General features: G+C 42.4%; 2 protein-coding genes across 2 annotated transcripts in view; both read left to right on the top strand.

Annotated features, from left to right (window-relative positions):
• Nucleotides 1-11,354, top strand: part of LOC308326314 (dynein axonemal heavy chain 11-like) — a gene marked incomplete at both ends in the record, with an annotated part of 226,908 nt that extends 215,554 nt beyond the window's left edge. The window contains 7 exon segments of the mRNA XM_080779119.1: nucleotides 6,495-6,554; nucleotides 8,353-8,535; nucleotides 8,875-9,057; nucleotides 9,234-9,349; nucleotides 9,618-9,730; nucleotides 10,632-10,772; nucleotides 11,107-11,354. Of these exon segments, the coding sequence (XP_080635245.1) occupies nucleotides 6,495-6,554; nucleotides 8,353-8,535; nucleotides 8,875-9,057; nucleotides 9,234-9,349; nucleotides 9,618-9,730; nucleotides 10,632-10,772; nucleotides 11,107-11,354 (1,044 nt within the window).
• An 898-nt stretch (nucleotides 11,355-12,252) lies between these two features.
• Nucleotides 12,253-12,750, top strand: LOC308326313 (transmembrane protein 208-like; the record flags this gene model as incomplete). The annotated part of the gene is made up of 1 exon (XM_080779118.1): nucleotides 12,253-12,750. The coding sequence occupies one exon, from the start codon at nucleotides 12,253-12,255 to the stop codon at nucleotides 12,748-12,750; it is 498 nt and encodes a 165-aa protein (XP_080635244.1).
• Nucleotides 12,751-15,480: the final 2,730 nt, after the last annotated feature.

Below are 15,480 nucleotides of genomic sequence, written 5' to 3'. Positions count from 1 at the left end.
CCAAAATAATTTGCCTCCCAAAATAATTTGCCTCCCAAAATAATTTGCCTCCCAAAATAATTTGACTCCCAAAATAATTTGACTCCCAAAATAATTTGCCTGCCAAAATAATTTGCAAAAATAATTTGCCAAAATATTTTGCCTCCCAAAATAATTTGCCTCCCAAAATAATTTGACTCCCAAAATAATTTGCCTCCCAAAATAATTTGCCTCCCAAAATAATTTGCCTCCCAAAATAATTTGACTCCCAAAATAATTTGACTCCCAAATTAATTTGCCTCCCAAAATAATTTGCTAAAATAATTTGCCTCCCAAAATAATTTGCCTCCCAAAATAATTTGCCTCCCAAAATAATTTGACTCCCAAAATAATTTGACTCCCAAAATAATTTGACTCCCAAAATAATTTGCCTCCCAAAATAATTTGCCTCCCAAAATAATTTGACTCCCAAAATAATTTGCCTCCCAAAATAATTTGACTCCCAAAATAATTTGCCTCCCAAAATAATTTGCCTCCCAAAATAATTTGCTAAAATAATTTGCCTCCCAAAATAATTTGCCAAAATATTTTGCCTCCCAAAATAATTTGCCTCCCAAAATAATTTGACTCCCAAAATAATTTGACTCCCAAAATAATTTGCTAAAATAATTTGCCTCCCAAAATAATTTGCCTCCCAAAATAATTTGACTCCCAAAATAATTTGACTCCCAAAATAATTTGCCTGCCAAAATAATTTGCAAAAATAATTTGCCAAAATATTTTGCCTCCCAAAATAATTTGCCTCCCAAAATAATTTGCTAAAATAATTTGCCTCCCAAAATAATTTGCCTCCCAAAATAATTTGCCTGCCAAAATAATTTGCCTCCCAAAATAATTTGCTAAAATAATTTGCCTCCCAAAATAATTTGACTCCCAAAATAATTTGCCTCCCAAAATAATTTGCCTGCCAAAATAATTTGCCTCCCAAAATAATTTGCCTGCCAAAATAATTTGCCTCCCAAAATAATTTGCCTCCCAAAATAATTTGCTAAAATAATTTGCCTCCCAAAATAATTTGCTAAAATAATTTGCCTCCCAAAATAATTTGCCTCCCAAAATAATTTGCTAAAATAATTTGCCTCCCAAAATAATTTGCCTCCCAAAATAATTTGCTAAAATAATTTGACTCCCAAAATAATTTGCCTCCCAAAATAATTTGCCTCCCAAAATAATTTGCCTCCCAAAATAATTTGCCTCCCAAAATAATTTGACTCCCAAAATAATTTGCAAAAATAATTTGCCAAAATATTTTGCCTCCCAAAATAATTTGCCTCCCAAAATAATTTGCCTCCCAAAATAAATTGCCTCCCAAAATAATTTGCCTCCCAAAATAATTTGCCTCCCAAAATAATTTGCTAAAATAATTTGCCTCCCAAAATAATATGCCTCCCAAAATAATTTGCCTCCCAAAATAATTTGCTAAAATAATTTGACTCCCAAAATAATTTGCCTCCCAAAATAATTTGCCTCCCAAAATAATTTGCAAAAATAATTTGCCAAAATATTTTGCCTCCCAAAATAATTTGCCTCCCAAAATAAATTGCCTCCCAAAATAATTTGCCTCCCAAAATAATTTGCCTCCCAAAATAATTTGCTAAAATAATTTGCCTCCCAAAATAATATGCCTCCCAAAATAATTTGCCAAAATAATTTGCCTCCCAAAATAATTTGCCTCCCAAAATAATTTGCCAAAATAATTTGCCTCCCAAAATAATTTGCCTCCCAAAATAATTTGACTCCCAAAATAATTTGCCTCCCAAAATAATTTGACTCCCAAAATAATTTGACTCCCAAAATAATTTGCCTCCCAAAATAATTTGCCTCCCAAAATAATTTGCCTCCCAAAATAATTTGACTCCCAAAATAATTTGACTCCCAAAATAATTTGACTCCCAAAATAATTTGCCTGCCAAAATAATTTGCTAAAATAATTTGCCTCCCAAAATAATTTGCCTCCCAAAATAATTTGCCTCCCAAAATAATTTGCCTCCCAAAATAATTTGCCTCCCAAAATAATTTGCCTCCCAAAATAATTTGCCTCCCAAAATAATTTGCCTCCCAAAATAATTTGACTCCCAAAATAATTTGACTCCCAAAATAATTTGACTCCCAAAATAATTTGCCTGCCAAAATAATTTGCAAAAATAATTTGCCAAAATATTTTGCCTCCCAAAATAATTTGCCTCCCAAAATAATTTGCCTCCCAAAATAATTTGCCAAAATAATTTGCCTCCCAAAATAATTTGACTCCCAAAATAATTTGCCTCCCAAAATAATTTGCCTCCCAAAATAATTTGCCTGCCAAAATAATTTGCCTCCCAAAATAATTTGCCTCCCAAAATAATTTGCCTCCCAAAATAATTTGCCTCCCAAAATAATTTGCCTCCCAAAATAATTTGCCTCCCAAAATAATTTGCTAAAATAATTTGCCTCCCAAAATAATTTGACTCCCAAAATAATTTGACTCCCAAAATAATTTGACTCCCAAAATAATTTGCCTCCCAAAATAATTTGCTAAAATAATTTGCCTCCCAAAATAATTTGCCTCCCAAAATAATTTGCTAAAATAATTTGCCTCCCAAAATAATTTGCCTCCCAAAATAATTTGCTAAAATAATTTGACTCCCAAAATAATTTGCCTCCCAAAATAATTTGCCTCCCAAAATAATTTGCCTCCCAAAATAATTTGACTCCCAAAATAATTTGCCTGCCAAAATAATTTGCAAAAATAATTTGCCAAAATATTTTGCCTCCCAAAATAATTTGCCTCCCAAAATAATTTGACTCCCAAAATAATTTGCCTCCCAAAATAATTTGCCTCCCAAAATAATTTGCCTCCCAAAATAATTTGACTCCCAAAATAATTTGACTCCCAAAATAATTTGACTCCCAAAATAATTTGCCTCCCAAAATAATTTGCTAAAATAATTTGCCTCCCAAAATAATTTGCCTCCCAAAATAATTTGCCTCCCAAAATAATTTGCTAAAATAATTTGCCTCCCAAAATAATTTGCCTCCCAAAATAATTTGCTAAAATAATTTGACTCCCAAAATAATTTGCCTCCCAAAATATTTTGCCTCCCAAAATAATTTGACTCCCAAAATAATTTGCCTCCCAAAATAATTTGCCTCCCAAAATAATTTGCCTCCCAAAATAATTTGCCTCCCAAAATAATTTGCCTCCCAAAATAATTTGACTCCCAAAATAATTTGACTCCCAAAATAATTTGACTCCCAAATTAATTTGCCTCCCAAAATAATTTGCCTCCCAAAATAATTTGCCTCCCAAAATAATTTGCCTCCCAAAATAATTTGCCTCCCAAAATAATTTGCCTCCCAAAATAATTTGCTAAAATAATTTGACTCCCAAAATAATTTGCCTCCCAAAATAATTTGCCTCCCAAAATAATTTGCCTCCCAAAATAATTTGACTCCCAAAATAATTTGACTCCCAAAATAATTTGCCTGCCAAAATAATTTGCAAAAATAATTTGCCAAAATATTTTGCCTCCCAAAATAATTTGCCTCCCAAAATAAATTGCCTCCCAAAATAATTTGCCTCCCAAAATAATTTGCCTCCCAAAATTATTTGCCTCCCAAAGTGTCAAATAATGTTTTAGGAGCTGTTTCTCAACAACCAAAAGTGTAAAATAATGTTTTAGGAGCTGTTTCTCAACAACCGAAAGTGTCAAATAATGGTTAGAAATAATTTGCCTGCCAAAATAATTTGCAAAAATAATTTGCCAAAATATTTTGCCTCCCAAAATAATTTGCCTCCCAAAATAATTTGACTCCCAAAATAATTTGACTCCAAAATAATTTGACTCCCAAAATAATTTGCCTGCCAAAATAATTTGCCTCCCAAAATAATTTGCTAAAATAATTTGCCTCCCAAAATAATTTGCTAAAATAATTTGCCTCCCAAAATAATTTGCCTCCCAAAATAATTTGCTAAAATAATTTGCCTCCCAAAATAATTTGCCTCCCAAAATAATTTGCCTCCCAAAATAATTTGACTCCCAAAATAATTTGACTCCCAAAATAATTTGCCTGCCAAAATAATTTGCCTCCCAAAATAATTTGCTAAAATAATTTGCCTCCCAAAATAATTTGCTAAAATAATTTGCCTCCCAAAATAATTTGCCTCCCAAAATAATTTGCCTCCCAAAATAATTTGCCTCCCAAAATAATTTGCCTCCCAAAATAATTTGCCAAAATAATTTGCCAAAATAATTTGCCTGCCAAAATAATTTGCCTCCCAGAGGCAAATTATTCCCAAAATAATTTGCCTCCCAAAATAATTTGCCAAAATAATTTGCCTCCCAAAATAATTTGCCAAAATAATTTGCCTCCCAAAATAATTTGCCTCCCAAAATAATTTGCCTCCCAAAATAATTTGCCTCCCAAAATAATTTGCCAAAATAATTTGCCTGCCAAAATAATTTGCCAAAATAATTTGCCTCCCAAAATAATTTGCCAAAATAATTTGCCTCCCAAAATTATTTGCCTCCCAAAGTGTCAAATAATGTTTTAGGAGCTGTTTCTCAACAACCAAAAGTGTAAAATAATGTTTTAGGAGCTGTTTCTCAACAACCGAAAGTGTCAAATAATGGTTAGAAGCTGTTTTTCAACATCCAAAGGTGTCAAATAATGTTTTAGGAGCTGTTTCTCAACAACCAAAAGTGTCAAATAATGTTTTAGGAGCTGTTTCTCAACAACCAAAAGTGTAAAATAATGTTTTAGGAGCTGTTTCTCAACAACCAAAGTGTCAAATAATGGTTAGAAGCTGTTTTTCAACAACCAAAAGTGTCAAATAATGGTTAGAAGCTGTTTTTCAACAACCAAAAGTGTCAAATAATGTTTTAGGAGCTGTTTTTCAACAACCAAAAGTGTCAAATAATGTTTTAGGAGCTGTTTCTCAACAACCAAAAGTGTAAAATAATGTTTTAGGATCTGTTTCTCAACAACCAAAGTGTCAAATAATGGTTAGAAGCTGTTTTTCAACAACCAAAAGTGTCAAATAATGTTTTAGGAGCTGTTTCTCAACAACCAAAAGTGTAAAATAATGTTTTAGGAGCTGTTTCTCAACAACCAAAGTGTCAAATAATGGTTAGAATCTGTTTTTCAACAACCAAAAGTGTCAAATAATGTTTTAGGAGCTGTTTCTCAACAACCAGAAGTGTCAAATAATGGTTAGAAGCTGTTTTTCAACAACCAAAAGTGTCAAATAATGTTTTAGGAGCTGTTTCTCAACAACCAAAGTGTCAAATAATGGTTAGAAGCTGTTTTTCAACAACCAAAAGTGTCAAATAATGTTTTAGGAGCTGTTTCTCAACAACCAAAAGTGTCAAATAATGTTTTAGGAGCTGTTTCTCAACAACCAAAGTGTCAAATAATGGTTAGAAGCTGTTTTTCAACAACCAAAAGTGTCAAATAATGTTTTAGGAGCCGTTTCTCAACAACCAGAAGTGTAAAATAATGTTTTAAGAGCTGTTTCTCAACAACCAAAGTGTAAAATAATGGTTAGAAGCTGTTTTTCAACAACCAAAAGTGTCAAATAATGGTTAGAAGCTGTTTTTCAACAACCAAAAGTGTCAAATAATGTTTTAGGAGCTGTTTCTCAACAACCAAAAGTGTAAAATAATGTTTTATGAGCTGTTTCTCAACAACCAAAGTGTCAAATAATGGTTAGAAGCTGTTTTTCAACAACCAAAAGTGTCAAATAATGTTTTATGAGCTGTTTCTCAACAACCAAAGTGTCAAATAATGGTTAGAAGCTGTTTTTCAACAACCAAAAGTGTCAAATAATGTTTTAGGAGCTGTTTCTCAATAACCAAAAGTGTAAAATATTGTTTTAGGAGCTGTTTCTCAACAACCAAAGTGTCAAATAATGGTTAGAAGCTGTTTTTCAACAACCAAAAGTGTCAAATAATGTTTTAGGAGCTGTTTCTCAACAACCAAAAGTGTAAAATAATGTTTTAGGAGCTGTTTCTCAACAACCAAAGTGTCAAATAATGGTTAGAAGCTGTTTTTCAACAACCAAAAGTGTCAAATAATGTTTTAGGAGCTGTTTCTCAACAACCAAAAGTGTAAAATAATGTTTTAGGAGCTGTTTCTCAACAACCAAAGTGTCAAATAATGGTTAGAAGCTGTTTTTCAACAACCAAAAGTGTCAAATAATGTTTTAGGAGCTGTTTCTCAACAACCAAAAGTGTAAAATAATGTTTTATGAGCTGTTTCTCAACAACCAAAGTGTCAAATAATGGTTAGAAGCTGTTTTTCAACAGCCAAAAGTGTCAAATAATGTTTTAGGAGCTGTTTCTCAACAGCCAAAAGTGTCAAATAATGTTTTAGGAGCTGTTTCTCAACAACCAAAAGTGTCAAATAGTGTGTGTGTGTGTGTGTGTGTGTGTGTGTGTGTGTGTGTGTGTGTGTGTGTGTGTGTGTGTGTTCAGTTTGACAGGAAGATGTGTCTGGCTCCAGGCTTTGTTGTTCCTTCCAACCTCGACTACCAGGTACGACCTTTAACCTTTAGCCCCCATCTGTGTTACTATTGGCTGCATGAGCTTTAACCCATTCTGGACGGAAACCCCTCTTGGGGTTCTGTACAGTATGTACAGTATTAAAAAAATGTAAAAATACTCCATGCTGGGAACTCCAGTTCCCAGCATGCCTGAAGGCCAACATAGGAGTGACAATCTAGTGATTTTAAAAACAAATCACACTCGTGTGAAGTGAGGGGCGCTGATCACACCATCTCATTCCGGCCAATCAGAATTTGCGTCCTCGCCTTTGTCACCAATGTTTACACGAACACTCAAAATTGTCCATTCATAGTCAATGGCACAAACAGAGGTCTCCGTAACGCTCAGCGACGGAGATCAATCACAGGACGGAGATCAATCACAGGACGGAACGTTATTGATATCCAAACCGATCGCATCGCTCCATGTGCTCCGTTGCTGCTGATTGCGAAGGCAGTGAGCACTTACTATGAGACCTAGCAGATCATGTCTGTGTGTCTGTCTGTCTGTCTGTCTGTTACTATGAGACCTAGCAGATCATGTCTGTGTGTCTGTGTGTCTGTCTGTCTGTTACTATGAGACCTAGCAGATCATGTCTGTCTGTCTGTCTGTGTGTCTGTTACTATGAGACCTAGCAGATCACTTACTATGAGACCTAGCAGATCATGTCTGTGTGTCTGTCTGTTACTATGAGACCTAGCAGATCATGTCTGTCTGTCTGTCTGTCTGTCTGTTACTATGAGACCTAGCAGACCATGTCTGTGTGTCTGTCTGTCTGTCTGTCTGTCTGTCTGTCTGTCTGTCTGTCTGTTACTATGAGACCTAGCAGATCATGTCTGTGTGTCCGTCTGTCTGTCTGTCTGTTACTATGAGACCTAGCAGATCATGTCTGTGTGTCTGTCTGTCTGTCTGTCTGTTACTATGAGACCTAGCAGATCATGTCTGTGTGTCTGTCTGTCTGTCTGTTACTATGAGACCTAGCAGGTCATGTCTGTCTGTCTGTTACTATGAGACCTAGCAGATCATGTCTGTGTGTCTGTCTGTCTGTTACTATGAGACCTAGCAGGTCATGTCTGTGTGTCTGTCTGTCTGTTACTATGAGACCTAGCAGATCATGTCTGTCTGTGTGTCTGTCTGTCTTTCCCGCTATCCACTTACTATGAGACCCTGCAGATCATGTCTGTCTGTCTGTTACTATGAGACCTAGCAGATCATGTCTGTCTGTCTGTTACTATGAGACCTAGCAGATCATGTCTGTGTGTCTGTCTGTCTGTCTGTTACTATGAGACCTAGCAGATCATGTCTGTCTGTCTGTCTGTTACTATGAGACCTAGCAGATCATGTCTGTCTGTCTGTCTGTTACTATGAGACCTAGCAGATCATGTCTGTCTGTCTGTCTGTCTATTACTATGAGACCTAGCAGATCATGTCTGTCTGTCTGTCTGTTACTATGAGACCTAGCAGATCATGTCTGTCTGTCTGTCCCGCTATCCAAATATGGAGTGTGTTGCATCAGCAATCACTCAGCTCCATATATGGGCACAAAAGGGGCCAGGTCCACATATACAGTAACAGCGGGACAGACACACAGACGGACAGACATGATCTGCAGGGTCTCAGCTGCGTTCGCTTCCCGCGTTTGCGCGTCTTACTGGTTTAATGGTCGTAATTACCCCCGGGCGTTCGGGGTGTTCATGTTGGTGGGTTACACACAGCAAAAGCTGCACATGGGAGAGGCTTTATCGCCCCTCAAACACGTCCGTCTTCCTTCCCTTTTTTGCTTCCAAAGGGTTACCACGGTTACATCGACGAGATGCTGCCCCACGAGAGCCCGGTGCATTATGGGCTGCATCCCAACGCCGAGATCGAGTTCCTGACGGTGACGTCGGACAAGCTCTTCCACATCCTGTTGGAGCTGCAGAGCCCCGACGCCGTGGCGGGGGAGGGGGCCTCGCTCAGCCTGGAGGAGAAGGTAACGATGGGGAGGGGCTTAGTGACGGGGGAGGGGCTTAGTGACGGGGTAGGAGGGGCTTAGTGACAGGGGGAGGGGCTTAGTGACGGGGGAGGGGCTTAGTGACGGGGTAGGAGGGGCTTAGTGACGGGGGAGGGGCTTAGTGACGGGGGAGGGGCTTAGTGACGGGGGAGGGGCTTAGTGACGGGGGAGGGGCCTCGCTTAGCCTGGAGGAGAAGGTAACTGTGGGGAGGGGCTTAGTGACGGGGGAGGGGCTTAGTTATTGTCCTACAGGTGAAGGTATATAGATCTGTTATTGTCCTACAGGTGAAGGTATATAGATCTGTTATTGTCCTACAGGTGAAGACCATCCTGGACGAGGTCCTGGAGAAGCTCCCAGAGGAATACAACATGTCTGACATCACGTCCAAGACGGCCGAGCGCTCGCCGTACATCCTGGTGTGTTTCCAGGAGTGCGAGCGCATGAACACGCTGATCCACGAGATACGACGCTCCCTCCGAGAGCTCGACCTGGGTCTCAAGGTGTGTGTGTGTGTGTGTGTGTGTGTGTGTGTGTGTGTGTGCGACGCGTGTGTGCGTGTGTGTGCGTGCGTGCGACAGAGAACTGGTGATAAATGCATACATTGTGAGATTGGTTGACAGGGTGAACTGTGTTCTGATTGGTTGACAGGGTAAACTGTGTTCTGATTGGTTGACAGGGTGAACTGGCCATCTCCTCAGAGATGGAACAGCTCCAGACGGCGCTGTTCTTCGACAACGTCCCTGAAACCTGGACCAGACTGGCCTACCCTTCTATCTACAGTCTGGCTATATGGTATGTACTGTGTGTGTGTGTGTGTGTGTGCGTGTGTGTGTGTGTGTGTGTGCGCCCGTGTGTGTGTGTGCGTGCATGTGTGCGTGCTTGTGTGGGGGTGCGTCCGTGTGCGTGTCCGTGTTTGTGCGTTGAGTAACATTTACTGATGCAAATGTTGTCCAGCAGGGGGAGTGGTTACACCCGGTTAGATCTCTCACAGAACGACCTATATAATGTTCTCTCTCTCTCTCTCTCTCTCTCTCATGTATTGTCTATGTCTCTCTCCCAGGTATAACGACGTATTGCTGCGCTGCAGAGAACTGGACAGCTGGACTCAGGATCTGTTGCTGCCCAGCGTGGTGTGGCTGAGTGGACTGTTCAACCCTCAGAGCTTCCTTACAGGTACCTAGAGGTACCTACAGGTACCTACAGGTACCTACAGGTATCTACAGGTACCTACAGGTATCTAGAAGTATCTAGAGGTACCTACAGGTATCTAGAGGTACCTACAGGTATCTAGAAGTATCTAGAGGTACCTACAGGTATCTAGAGGTACCTACAGGTATCTAGAGGTACCTACAGGTACCTACAGGTATCTAGAGGTATCTAGAGGTATCTAGAGGTACCTACAGGTATCTAGAAGTATCTAGAGGTACCTACAGGTACCTACAGGTACCACACACACGCACACACACGCGCACACGCACACACACACACACACACACACACACACAACTCTAATAAAACGAAAAACTAATGAAACCAAAACCTATGGGGTTTTGGTTTCATTCGAGTCATTATTCAGGGTTTTGGTTTTATTCAAGTATTTATTTGGGGTTTTGGTTTTTATTCAACTATTTAAAGACTTGAATAAAAACCAAAACCTTGAATTAAAAACCAGAATAAAGAATCCCTTAAAACAAGTCTTTCATAATCATCTAACCAAAACAAGTTAAGATATTAACCCATTCTGAACGGGAACCCTCATGCATCTAACTAAAGCATCATGTTATGCTTTAGCTATTGAAAAATAGCAGACCTACAAGCTCGTAGCGCGCCACTGAGTGGCGCGCTACGAGCTTGTAGGTCTGCTATTTTTGAAAAATCAAAGAACGACTGACATTTTTAGAATCTGATCTCAGGTCAGAATGGGTTCATCAGACCATAGTGTGTGTCCAGTGGAAACCTCGTATGAATCTGATCTCAGGTCAGAATGGGTTAATACAATCGATAAGTGTTAACTTGTTTTGGTTAGAATAGACGATTATGAAAGACTCTCTCTCTCTCTCTCTCTCTCCCCTAGCTGTCATGCAGTCTCTCGCCCGTAAGAACGAGTGGCCTCTGGACAAGATGAACCTGACCGTCGACGTCACCAAGAAGTTCAAAGAGGAGTTCAACCAGCCGGCCAGAGAGGGCGCCTACATCTATGGACTTTACATGGAAGGTAAAGATCTAGGGACTTTATAATATATGGACTCCATGAGGAGTTCAACCAGCCGGGCCAGAGAGGGTGCCTACATCTATGGACTTTACATGGAAGGTAAAGATCTAGGGACTTTATAATATATGGACTCCATGAGGAGTTCAACCAGCCGGGCCAGAGAGGGCGCCTACATCTATGGACTTTACATGGAAGGTAAAGATCTTACTTCAGTGATGTTTGCGGAACTCGACTTCGTCTCGTTCCTGACCGCATCACTGTCGTGGCAATAATCACGTTAAACAACACCCTCTCGTGTAATGTTGCTTAAATAACAGGGGCCTCTCCTCTCTTCCAGGGGCCCGCTGGGACCCCCAGGCGGGCGTCATCACGGAGGCGCGGCTGAAGGAGTTAACCCCCGCCATGCCGGTGATCTCGGTGCGCGCCGTGCCCAACGACCGCCAGGAGACCAGGAACATCTTCGAGTGTCCGCTGTACAAGACCAAGGTCCGAGGACCCACCTACGTCTGGACCTTCAGCCTGAAGACCCGGGAGAGGCCCGCCAAGTGGGTTCTGGCCGGGGTGGCCCTGCTGCTCAGTGTCTGAGACCCACTGCATGGGACCACCCAGTGGGACCACCCACTGGGAGACCGCCCACCCACTGGGAGGGTGGCCCTTCTGCTGAGTGTCTGAGACACTCGACTTTTTTGTGTCCCTAGCGACTTTTAGGCACCCCTAGCAGCGAAAATATGGAGCCAGCCCAGAAAAACATTTTTCGACACTGAGCTCTGTGCTGTGGTCTGAAGTCGGAGAATTCGCTGCTCGTGTAAACTCATTCTAATAAGAAAAAAACATACCTCAATTCAACTAACGTTTAGAACGCTATTTTGTTTCCGATCCATACAGGAATTAGAAGGTTAATACTTTATGCATTTGAGGGTGTATTTTATTTTTTACTAGCAGACTAAAGTGAGCTGCCACAGTGCTTCCTCCTTTCTTGCTCTGTCACAGAGCAGGAAAGTAGGCAGCACTGTGGCAGTCTGTGCACAGAACCGAGCCGAGGAAGCCACTGAGCCAGACGCGCCGACCACTTTTAGCTGAGAAAATTGAGGGTTTTATCTCTGGCGCCTGTCAACACGATTTGTCCCCAATTCATCAGAAAAAGTAGCTTGATTTCTCTCCAGAATTAGCTTTTCACTAATTCAGTCGCTGAAGGGGGGGGGGGTCTGGAAAGAAGCTAAATATGGCGACAAATCCGCTAAGTTGGCAACACTGCTCACCGTGCGAGTACATGAACCAGGCCGTTTTTCTGCCCCCTCAATGTCGTATAACGTGGGAACAAACTCCACATTTGGTATTATTTTAAAAACTCTGACGTCATATTTGATGATGCGAGGTCTGAGGTAGAGGCAGCCTCTAAAAGGCCGACCGCACGCGGTGACAGCGCTACACACAGCGCTACACACAGCTAGCTAGCTACACACAGCAAAAACAAGATCAAAGAATGGCGCCCCCCAGAGGTAAAGCGGGCACCAATAAGAGCACGAAGCAGATCGCCGCGGAGAACGCGGCCACGCTCCGCTTCTACGGCGCCGTGGTCCTGGCGGCGGCCGCCGTCTACGCCGCCGCGGGCCTCGTGTACTCCTACGAGTCGTCCACGCTCTGGACGTGGGCGCTGCTGCCGCTGAGCGCCGGTGTCAACGCGCTCAGCCTCTACGGCATGGCGCGCGCGGCGGAGGCCACGCGCTGCCCCCACAGCGGCGCCCTGCTGGCGGAGGGGGCGGACCTCAACGCCGCCGCGCCGGGCGACGACGGCAGCGACCACGAGGAGGTGGTGGCGGGGGGCGTGGCCGTGCACCTGAAGGACGTCATCCTGCTGACGGCCGTCTTGCAGGTGGCGAGCGCCCTCTGCTGCCGCTACGTCTGGTGGCTCTGGCTGCTGGCGCCCGCCCGCGGCGTCCACCTGCTGTGGAAGGCCTGGAGGGCGGTGGAGGGTGGCTAAAGATGGAGGGCTGTGGAGGGCGGCAAAAGACATTTGATCATCAGGTCTTATTGTGATATATAAGACCTTAAGAGGTGGCTTGTTCATATAGATACTGTGGAGTCAGTACTGCTGTATGGGGCCGAGACATGGACCCTCACAGTGGAGTCAGTACTGGGCCCGAGACATGGACCCTCACAGTGGAGTCAGTACTGCTGTATGGGGCCGAGACATGGACCCTCACAGTGGAGTCAGTACTGCTGTATGGGGCCGAGACATGGACCCTCACAGTACAGGAAAAAGCCCTGGATGGAGTCTACACAAGAATGCTACGAATGGCACTATAGGTGTCACATGGACGGACCGCAGCAGAAATGTGGACCTCTATGGGGACCTACCACGCGTCACGGACAAAGTCAGAGAGAGAAGATAGCAATTCTAGTAGTCATAGCACGTCATAGTACATACCGTATGTGTAGCATAGTAGTATAGATGTATAGCTTATATGTATAGTTTCATTATAGATATTCCACTGTTACTTTCTTAGCTACGCATGTTTCATGATAAATGTCTTTATGTGATGTATTCCCATGCTTTTGTTCTTGCTTAATGTAAGTCGCTCTGGATTAAGAGCGTCTGCTAAATGCCTAAATTGTAAGGATGAGGCTGGCAGGGCACTGCGTCAGTCAGGCACCCAGAACTTGAGGCAAGTAAATTGACCCTAGTATGGGAGCCAACCCAGGGCAAAGCCAGGAGGGGAAAGAAGCGTAACCACCTTAATGTAGACGTGCTGCGGCGCGACAGCTTGGCTGACAAACACTTTGTGGAGGGCATGCAGCGATCCAGGAATCCCGAGTTGGTGTTGGATAGACCTCAGTCTCGCAGCAAGAAGAGTGTTATATAACCCATTCTGGCCGGGGACCCATTTTGGTGTTGGCACTATGTTATGCTTTTTAGCTATTGAAAAATAGCAGATCTACAAGCTCATAGCGCGCCACCGAGTGGCGCGCTACGAGCTTGTAGGTCTGCTATTTTTGAAAAATCAAAGAACGACTGACATTTTTAGAATCTGATCTCAGGTCAGAATGGGTTAATCAGACCAGTATGTGTGTCCAGTGGAAACCTCGTATGAATCTGATCTCAGGTCAGAATGGGATAAGGAGGAAGAGTGCACAGCACCAGGCAATGCACTGAACACTGCCTGAACTGAACAGGCAATGCACTGAACACTGCCTGAACTGAACTGAAGCCACAGCTGTAGTTGTATGATAAAGGTGGGGGATAAAGGCTGATAGTGTGATGTCACTATATCACTGTTTTTTCCATTGGCCCGTTTGACTGTCAGCCTCCAGGAAGAATATAATTCACCATTCCACATCAAAACTGACTCCAGCGTCGGAGCGCACCGAGCGCAGCTGGCAGCGTCGATTGAGCAAACACTCAATGTCATTCCCGGGTCGGCACGTCGTTCAAAGCGGTCCCCCTCCATTTCAGAGGATGGGATACTATATCTTAGAGCATATATGAATAGAGAAGACACCCGAGTTCTCCTTCCATCCACTTGCATTGAGTTGCTCAAAAGCGCATGAGGCGATTTCACTCCTCCTTCCGTGGGTAGGAACAGAGTGCATTCTGGGATGGATTGGCCACGTGAACGCGCTGCCGCTGAACGCGCAACGAACGTGCTGCCGTCCGTCGTGAACGTTGCACAATGATAGTCAACAGACCAGCGAGTTCATGTGTTTGGGGCCCAGAGCTGCAATACCAAATTCGGCCACTATGTCCATTTCGCCTCAGGGTTTCCTCTGGGTCCCGTCTCTATTCATATATACTCTATGGATGCTATAGGCGGGATCGTGAGGTCAGTGTAATGCGAGAAAAGCGCAGAAGAGACCACTTCCTGCCCTCCATGTTTGAGCCACATCCTCTAGGCTGTGTATCAGAAGAGACCACTTCCTGCCCTCCATGTTTGAGCCACATCCTCTAGGCTGTGTATCGACGCACGATGGATTCACTTTCTTACAGATTAGGGTTTTATAAGGTCCCCTAAAGACCCCAGATTGTCTCATTCTGAGGAGAACCAGTAAGACGCGCAAACGCGGGAAGCGAACGCAGCTTGTACATATTTGGGTTTTGGACGTATAGCTGCCTTGGGCACTCCTTATATGGTTATGGCTGAGTCATGGTGACGTAATCACTCAGCTCCATATATGGGCACAAAAGCGGGACAGACAGACACACAGACATGATCTGCTAGGTCTCATTATGGCTGAGTCATGGTGACGTAATCACTCAGCTCCATATATGGGCACAAAAGCGGGACAGACAGACAGACAGACACACAGACATGATCTGCTAGGTCTCATAGTAAGGGCTCACTGCGTTCGCAAAAAGGACCATTAAGCATGCACGTCTGATCGGGATGTAGGTGTTTCTACCATGTGAGTAAAAGCAAAACGTTTCTTTTTTTTTTTTACTTCTGGGAGAGGCGGTATGTGGACATTAAAATTAATTCTGAGACCTGATTCGGAACCCGAGACCAGGATTCCACTAAACGATTCAGTTTCTGAAAGTTGTGTTTCTGTTTGTGGATGTCTCACAAAATAAACTAAACACTTTATGGAGCTGAGCCTGTTTGGACTTCCCTTCTTTTTAACGTCCTTTGAAATGTCTCCATTCTACAAACGGAATAAAAAAAACTAAATCAATCAAACCCGACATACGTTATAATGTGACAACTGCACTGTATAT

Source organism: Protomyctophum bolini (assembly GCF_963924005.1).
Source record: "Protomyctophum bolini genome assembly, chromosome: 12".
Classification (NCBI taxonomy): Eukaryota; Metazoa; Chordata; class Actinopteri; order Myctophiformes; family Myctophidae; genus Protomyctophum; species Protomyctophum bolini.
The sequence above is the reverse complement of the archived record's forward strand: the minus strand, read 5'-3'. Positions and strand labels throughout refer to the sequence as shown.